This window comes from Austrofundulus limnaeus, unplaced genomic scaffold (genome assembly GCF_001266775.1).
Source record: "Austrofundulus limnaeus strain Quisiro unplaced genomic scaffold, Austrofundulus_limnaeus-1.0 Scaffold116, whole genome shotgun sequence".
NCBI lineage: Eukaryota > Metazoa > Chordata > Actinopteri > Cyprinodontiformes > Rivulidae > Austrofundulus > Austrofundulus limnaeus.
This window is the reverse complement of record NW_013952518.1, coordinates 1,605,883-1,614,583: the sequence shown is the minus strand read 5'-3', so window position 1 is coordinate 1,614,583 and position 8,701 is coordinate 1,605,883. Positions and strand designations below refer to the sequence as shown.

General features: G+C 41.7%; 1 protein-coding gene across 1 annotated transcript; it reads left to right on the top strand.

Annotated features, from left to right (window-relative positions):
• Positions 1–840: 840 nt before the first annotated feature.
• On the top strand, positions 841–1,167 carry LOC106521833 (roundabout homolog 1; the record flags this gene model as incomplete). Its single annotated transcript, XM_014014578.1, is given in 1 exon segment — positions 841–1,167. A coding segment is annotated over 1 exon segment (327 nt), but the record flags the coding sequence as incomplete, so codon positions are not given.
• Positions 1,168–8,701: the final 7,534 nt, after the last annotated feature.

Below are 8,701 nucleotides of genomic sequence, written 5' to 3'. Positions count from 1 at the left end.
TACTGAGACTGGTCGAGTAGCTCTCGGCAAAGTGTCGACTTCAAAAGTAGCTCTTGGTTCAAAAAAGTTTGGGCACCCCTGCCTTAAACAAACACATTGAACCAACATTTTAAAATCACTTTCCAGATTATTCCACAAGCTTATTCCTTGAACTGAAGTGCATTGATCCTTCAAATTTGTTCCAATTTTAGGTTTTATAAACATCTGAAGTCCCTTAAGATTATATAAACTTTCTCTCTGAACAAAATATAACTGAATGTTTAAAGGTAATTTTGTATGAGCCTTATACATAATCAGCAAGATATTATAATCAACCAAATCATACAATTTTAACAATTTCAATTTAGAAAGTAATATATTCGACGGATGACAGTAATGTTTTCTGGTGATAATTCTGACGGCTCTTTTCTGTAAAATAAAAACAGGATTTGTGATTGTTTTGCAAGCTTTACCCCAGACTTCAACACAGTAAATCAAGTGTGGAACAATTATTGCATTATAAACAGAGCTTTATCATTAAATAAGGCTGATATCCAATATTGATATTGGATCATGACACTCCTATTAGCTTCAAAATTGGTTTAACCATCTTGTGATCTACAGACATCCTGAATCACACAGCAGTATGCAACCTTTCAATTTTGTCATGTAGAGCAAGTTTTATTCTTTTTTTTTTTTTTTTTGCACACTTGTCAGTTCACTACAGTCATGTCTCACTTGATTCTGGACTAAAAGAAAATGCTGACAGGAATAGTGCAGTAGTGATTGCATCAAGTTGTGTATTTCCAGTCTTATGAAAAGTAGTTCTAACTCAGTTCTGTGATTTCCTGTTTCCTGCAGGATCTCGACCCAGGTTAGAGGATGCTGCTCCTCGGATCATCGAACACCCGTCGGATCTGATCGTGTCCAAAGGAGAGCCGGCCACCCTCAACTGCAAGGCGGAGGGACGGCCCACGCCGACGGTGGAGTGGTACAAGGACGGCGAGCGGGTGGAGACGGATCGAGAGGACCCCCGCTCCCACCGGATGCTCCTGCCCAGCGGCTCCCTCTTCTTTTTGCGAATTGTTCACGGAAGAAGAAGCAAACCCGATGAGGGCGTCTATATATGTGTGGCACGCAACTACCTGGGAGAGGCAGTGAGTCGCAACGCTTCACTGGAGGTGGCAAGTGAGTGCTGGTGGTCCGCTTAAGGCTGGTTTATACTTCTTGTCGCACGTCTTTTACCCCCCGCTGAGTGAAAAAAATGTTGCGCAACTTGCGTCTGCACTCCCGCTTCTATCCCCCGGTGACAGCTGTCCTATACATTGCCCCCAGTCAGCACTCCGAGACGCGGAGGATGCGGCGCGGAGTGTGTGATTGGTTCAAAGTTTGCATTAGTAGTATTGATAGTAGTATTAGTAGTATTGATCACGTATTTGCTTACAAATTGATTTCTGTTGTGAGTATAAAAACAAAAAAAATATTTTGTTATTTTTGGTCATATTTTCAAAGAGCCACTGTAGAGGGACCAAAGAGCCGCATGTAGCCCCAGAGCCACAGGTTGCAGACCCCTGGTCTAGTGAGAAACTCCCTCACAACAAGTGTGTAATAAAATAAAAGTCCACTCAGCTTCAGTTCCAGGGTTTAATCAGAACTGAAAACAGTCCCGTCTTTACCGAGTTGTAAAACTTTACGTTTCACCACAGAACAGATGTTAGAGTAGAATAGAAATAGAACAGAAATAGAATAGAAATGGAATAGAAACAGCCTTTATTGTCCCGGGCGGGGAAATTCAGGTGCAGTAGCAGCAACAGGTACACACATCAAAAACACAAAACAGTATGCTGCTATGTGACAACATCAGATTATAACAAAAACAGAAAAAGAACAATAATCACTGTACCGGACCATCAACGAGAAACCAGATAAAAAATTGAAGCAGCTACTGTGCAGAAAGACACACAACCACAGCAAAATCCATTCTTGACAGACTTGTGCAAAATGAGTCAAACTCAGTGTGTGTAAATTGAGTCGAACTCGGGCGTGTGCAAATTGTTTCAGTGTCAGTCATTAAGTTCAGTACAGGAATAAAAAACAGTGAACAATTATTATTATTGGTTKTTATATMTGAAATGATTTCGAGGTAGAGTTGTTTGATGTGCAAACACACATCATCACACACATTTCTTATGATTGTTGTGAGCAGTGATGGTTATAAAAAGTCTAACAGCTGATGGGAGAAATGATCTGCGGTAGCGCTCTTTTGTGCATTTAGGATGCAGCAGTCTGTCACTGAAGGAGCTCTGCAGTTCAGCTACAGTTCCATGCATCGGGTGGGAGGAGTCTTCTGTTATAGATGTTATTTTAATCAGAGTTCTTCTGTCTCCCACRACCTGCACTGGGTCGAGGGGCCATGTTATTAATTATTAAACAAAAGCTACACCAAGATGGACAAGCTGTGTGAGCACCTCCATGAAAACAAGACAGAAAGTCCTCATCAGGGACCTCAGAGAAGCATCAGTCTGAGAGGGGTCAAAGGTCACTTAGAGCCCATCAGTGGAGACCAAACAGCTGTTAACCTCTGAGGAGAGCTCAGAGAACTGACAGGTGTTCAGAGTACAAGGTGCAGTTCGCAGGTTAAAGGTCAAAGGTCACGATAAGAAGGGTTGAAGGAGAGAGACTTGATCTCTAACAGCAACATGGCACAAGTGAGGTTTGAAAAGTTTCATCTGAATAAACGTCAAGACTTCAGGACCAAAGTCCTCTGGAGGCTTGAAACCAAAGTAGTGCAGAGTTTACCCATAATGCACTGCAGCACGTTTGAAGAGAACCAATCACAACATGTCAGCAGGTGGAGTGCTGATGGTTTGGACCATGAGCTCTTCTGTCGGATTCTGGAGTCACATCTGAGACCATCTGTACAACAGAACCATGATCCAAATCTACGACAGAAACACTGAAGCCTGCCTGACTCAGAGCTGAGCAGAAACTCTGCTAACTCCAACACTGAAGAAGACTGGGCTGACGGGTCTCCACAATGAGACAAGAGTCCCTGAAAACCCAGAGCTGGAAGTGATCACTTCTGCAAGAGGCGGGGCTTTTTTGTTTTTGTTTCTTAAATAATGAAAAGATGAAATCTATTGTCAAAAAGAAAAAAAATAAGTAGTTCCTCTGGATGGGTTCTTCTTTAGTGAAACATTTCGTCTCTACTCCAAGAGACTTCTTCAGTCTGATGAGTTTCAGGTGAAACTCAGCCTTATAAGCACTGCCTCCACATGGACAAACAGGTTAGTCACATGCAAAAGAGGGCCATCGACTAACAATAGGCTTGATTGGCTCTATTGTTCATAGAGGGTCATGTGCCCCATCACCTGACCAGTGTCGTGTTATGTGAATGTAGTGAATGCAAGCGGGGGTTCAACATCCCCTTGGTTTTGTCCCTTTTTCCCTCTTTGTGTTGGTATCATTGGGGCCCTGATTCACACCTGAAATCCGTTGTGTTTTTCCCTGTTTCAGGTTAGATTAAAATGATTTTTGAAGCTGATAAAAGTCAGATCAGTTTTGTTATGCTTTGTACGTGAACTAGAAGAGCTGTCAGATCAACAAGTGTCCAACATTTACTTCTACAAAGGGTTAAAATGACAGAGTGTGGGCGATCATGGTCGCTGCATCTGCAGCTTCACTCAGCTGTGATCCTGAGACACTGACCCAACATTGAGGTCAGATCTGACAGATTTCACCCTCAGGCCCCTTCACCCCCCCTGAGGTCTCCAACACCCCCTCCACAGAAGCAGCTTCCTGTCGGGTTACACTCAGAGCTCTGTCATTGGCCCCGTGCTGCTGACAGATGACAGCTGAAGACAAAGAGACAGCAGTTGTCCCCGCTGGACAGATAAACTGGGAAACTGTCTTGTAGAYCGAAGAGGTGGGGGGTGGGGGGCTCAGTGTGCAGGCAGCTTCAACAGATGGTATTTCCTGTAAATACAACAAACTCCTGTCAGATTGGAGCGCTCTACATCCCTCCTTCTCAGAGAGGCTGCTGGATCATTGATGCTTCCTCTTTGTTCTGACCGGGTCAGGGGTCATGGGTCGAGGGTCTCCTCATCACATCCACAGACTTTCTACGGTCAGGAGCTACTTTGTACAGCATTATGTGAGTTAGAAAGGGTGGTTGTAACTGTTCTAGATCACATTTCTCAGAGATGAATTGGGTTGGGTGGGCTTGACGCACACCTGTCTGTTGACCCCTCAGTCAGGGTGCTGCTACCTGGAGATGTTTGGAGACAGATTGGTCGTCCTTTCCTCAAATTTAAAGAGACTCTTCAGGATATTATGAAACTATACACAGGGTATATTAACTCCTATAAAACTGCATTTGGTGAAGGTTATTAATGATCCAGTATGTAATCTTTGTTCTTGTAGAGACATTGTTTTTGTCAGATGTTTTGGGAGTGCACACCAGTGTACAGATTTTGGAAGCTGGTCTCTTAGTTTATCTAAGATGTTTGGGATCATATTARTCGACTCACCTGCGACCTGTCAAAGCTGGATTTGACATTGGACAGTTGCGGCACATTGTAAACCTCCACAATCCACACATTTTGACATGTTTGGACATTATTTAGGACAGTGAATAGGTAGAGTTCCTGGAGCCAACGAATCAACAACCCGCTTCGGATGTTATCATCCATTAAATGGACATTATTAGCCGTTATCAGTCCCATAGAATGGCTTCAGACTGRCAGCTGGTTAATATGAGGCATAAAGCCACTAAGGTTAATTTTAGAGAAAATGACATGGACTATGATAAAGTAGACCGGACTCTGGTGGTAACAGATTGTTGCATTCCAACATATATAGCACTGGTAACCCACTACGGGGCACTGTCGGGACAGTCTGAAGCCATTCTATGAGACTGATAACCGCAAATAACATCCATTTAATGCAGTGGTTCCCAACCCTGGTCCTCAAGTACCCCTATCCAGCATGTTTTACTTGTTTCCCTACTATTCAGCAGGTCTTCAGAAGATTGTTAATCACTCGTTCATTAAAACCAGGTGTATCAAATCAGGGAAACATCTAAACATGCAGGAAAGGAGTCCTTGAGGACTAGGGTTGAGAATCACTGCTTTAATACGTTATCTGATTTATTATTTACAAATAAATGGCAAAGAATCAATGGCTTCCAGAGGCAACACTAAAAAACATAAAACTAAGTCAATATTATATTTTGAAAATGTCTCATCAAGCTCAAAGAAGCTCTTGAAGTGTTGGTCAACATTTGAAGCAGTGATTTTTTGGTGTTTCCCTGATTTGATACACCTGGTTTTAATGAACGAGTGATTAACAGTCTTCTGAAGACCTGCTGAATAGCAGGGAAACAAGTAAAACATGCTGGATAGGYGTACTTGAGGACCAGGGTTGGGAACCACTGATTTAATGGACAGATAACATCCGAACAGGCTGGAATCGACAATAAAAGCTTCACTTCTAGTGATTCTCCATGAATATCAGATGTAATATAAGAAGGGTCCCTGAAGACAGAGTGGGTGGGCTGTATTTGGGGTTATAATTTTTTTCTTTGTTTTTGTTTTGTTTGTCCATTCTTATATAAGCATATTTACAGGTATGTGGACTCATGATTCATATATATAATTTATTATTATTACTATACATGTTTTTTAATGTAAAAAAGTTCACCTTCACTTGAAATGATAAAATAAAAGTTGATCACAAAAAAGGGTATTGTGAAATGTGGTGAGGCACTTCACAAACGGACGGATAAAGAGTGGTGGAGATGTATTCATGATATTTGCCAAAAACTAACAGTTTGGAAGGAAAGGAATCAGTGAACTGATCGCAAATACTTCTATCTGTATTTAGAGTCTTACAAATGTACTATGTTTAGCTGTGAACTTTAGGTATTAGGCAGTACTGTAGATCAGCAGACTGACTTCAGGTAATTGAGGAATTGTTCTTTCCATGTTTGACATTTAGGTGTTTATTTAAAGGGGACCTATTTTGCAAAATTCACTTTTTGGTTTTTTAACTCAACTTTGGGTATGTACTTCTTAAAAAAACAGTCCTAGGACCAAAAAATGCACCCAGGGGCATATTTACTGTAAGTAAATGTATTTTTAATGTATATTAACGACAAGTTTTATACTTCCGTCATTTTGTGATGTCACAAGCCYTACGACAACCCACCGGAAAACCTGGTTGTTGTTGTTGTGTAATGCTCAGCTCATTTCACAACAGGCCTCCAATAGGGCAATGGGTAGAGTGTTGGACCAGAGAGTGGGAGACCAGGATTCGAGACTGGCACAGACACAATTTAATTATTTATATATTTTTGTTCATTATGAACACATTTTCTCATGTACCTCTATTGTTTAGCTTATTAAAGCCTTGTTAAAGCCTATTTGTTTTGAGTTTCTGAGGTATTTTGACRGCTGCTGCTCCCTGCTCTGGTAACAGCTTGCAGAGTGAGCGCAGAGCAGAGGAGGGAGAGAAAAAAAAGAAGCTGCGACCACGACTCTGCCTCTGGGTCTCATATGGTTGTACAACGGAGCTTCTGCTATTATTAGCCATGCTAACGTAAACGCTGGCTTTGGAGGGCGGAGTTAATGTCAACAGATTTTTGGATGGNTGCGGCAACTGTGTGATGCCATCATGTCAATATGGACCAAAATCTCTGAGGAATGCTTCCAGCACCTTGTTGAATCTATGTCACGAAGAATTGAGGCAGTTCTGAAGGCAAAAGGGGGTCCAACCCGTTACTAGCGTGGTGTACCTAATAAAGTGGCCGGTGAGTGTGAATCCTGGTTTTATTGATCAGAATGGACTAAATTGGGTTATTTTCCCCCAATTGAAACCTAGAAAATTGCAAAATATCTTTCAATAAGGGAAACCTGCAAAACACTTTAAAAGTTCTGGATCTATATTAATTCACGCATCAATTTTCAGCAATAAATCTGACTGCTTTATTTGTTTAATTCAYCTATTAAATAGTTTATTGTTAAGCAGGTAAAGTAAAAATATTTTTGGCCCTCAAGTCCTTCTGACTTTATGATTTTGGCGCATGTGACAAAATGTTTGGACAATGTTTGGGCTAGGCTGTAGAAATTACTGGAAATGAAAGGGAATCAATGAACAGCCCTAATAAGGAAAAAATACAAACTTGTGTGTGTGTGTGTGTGTGTGTGTGTGTGTGTGTTGCCTTGTTTTCCCTACATTGTGAGGCCCATGCTTAAGGAAAATGCAGCATCGTGGGGACCGGGTGCTCCTTGTGGGGCCCAAAGCCTAGGCCCCACAAGAAGTCAATGGACGGGCCTTACAAGGATATAAAAACAAGTTTGTGTGTGTGTGGGTGGGGTTGGGGTTTGTTTCTGGTGACATTTGGGGGCAATTTAAAGACAAAATGCCTACCTTTGGGGACAACTGGTGCATTTGGGGACAAAAGTTGAGTCCCCATTTGGTTTAAATGCCATTGGTGGGTTGGGGGTTGGGTTTAGGACCAAGGTTTGAATTGAATTTAGGTTAGTTTTAGGGTCAGGCAGGTACCTGTGAGGTTAATTTTAGGGTAAATGGTCAGGGTTAGGATATAAAATTTCCAAAAAAATGAATGGAAGTCAATGGAAAGTCCCCACAAGGATAGAGAGACATAGTAGGTGTGTGTGAGAGAGAGGTAGAGAGGGCACACAGCATGATTCTACATGTTTATAAACTGTGTTTCTCATACCACTCCCAGTCAGTCTGAACTTTGCCCTCAGACTGTTAATGTTGTGTCGTCTAATCTAAAGTTAATCAGATGAGCATCAAATCAATTCGTTCTGCACGCATCACTAACCTGCTTCCAGTGATTCATGAGACATTTTGCTAACACAGAGACATGGACTAACATGTCACCCTTTTCCTGACGATTTCAGCCGGGGGTCACGTCCTCTCTTTGTCACAACCTGCACGATGTTCCTGTGTAGAAGGGAGGTTTGTGGACCTGCAGCTTCATTTTTAGCCTCCCTGTGGAGGAGGACACCATGCAGGTGTAGAACCTGATCCATCCTCCATCAGGTCTACGTGGAGTGAGAGGAGCTTCCTGTTTTCTGCCCTGAAGGTGAGTGAAGCATGTCTGAGTGTGACGGGGTCGCAGCATCAACATGAAGCCAGGCTGGTCAGGTCCAGCTTCAGCATCGTAACAGCTGAGCCACACCGGTGGATGTGGGCCTCGGACCGTGGAACTCCGATACAAGCCCACCATGAAGATAAACCACCTTAACTTTAAAGGGGCAATATCATGTAAAATCAACTTTTTTGATTTATATCATGTTATAATATTATACTCTCATAAAAAACAAGCCCAAAGCCTTGCTTTGACTCATTCATGCATGTTTGAGAAATCCTGCAGCGTTTTTNAGCAGTCAGTCTGCTGTTATCCAGACGGGTTTTCCTCCCTAATAACTTTATATTTCGTTAGTTTGAAGATATTTTGAGTTGAAAATAAATTATTCTCCATAATTATGTTGACAATAGGCTATTCTGCTTGAATTAGAGTTATAATGAAAAAAATTAAAAACAGAAAATAAACAGCTAAAAAAAAAACAGAAATTAAAACATAGCTTGAGATTATTTCCTACAATTATTGTTTAATTATCATCAGTCAGCTGCAGCTGAGCTGATTTCTTTATTATTTGACCTACTGAGACGTCCACGCTGCTACCTGAGT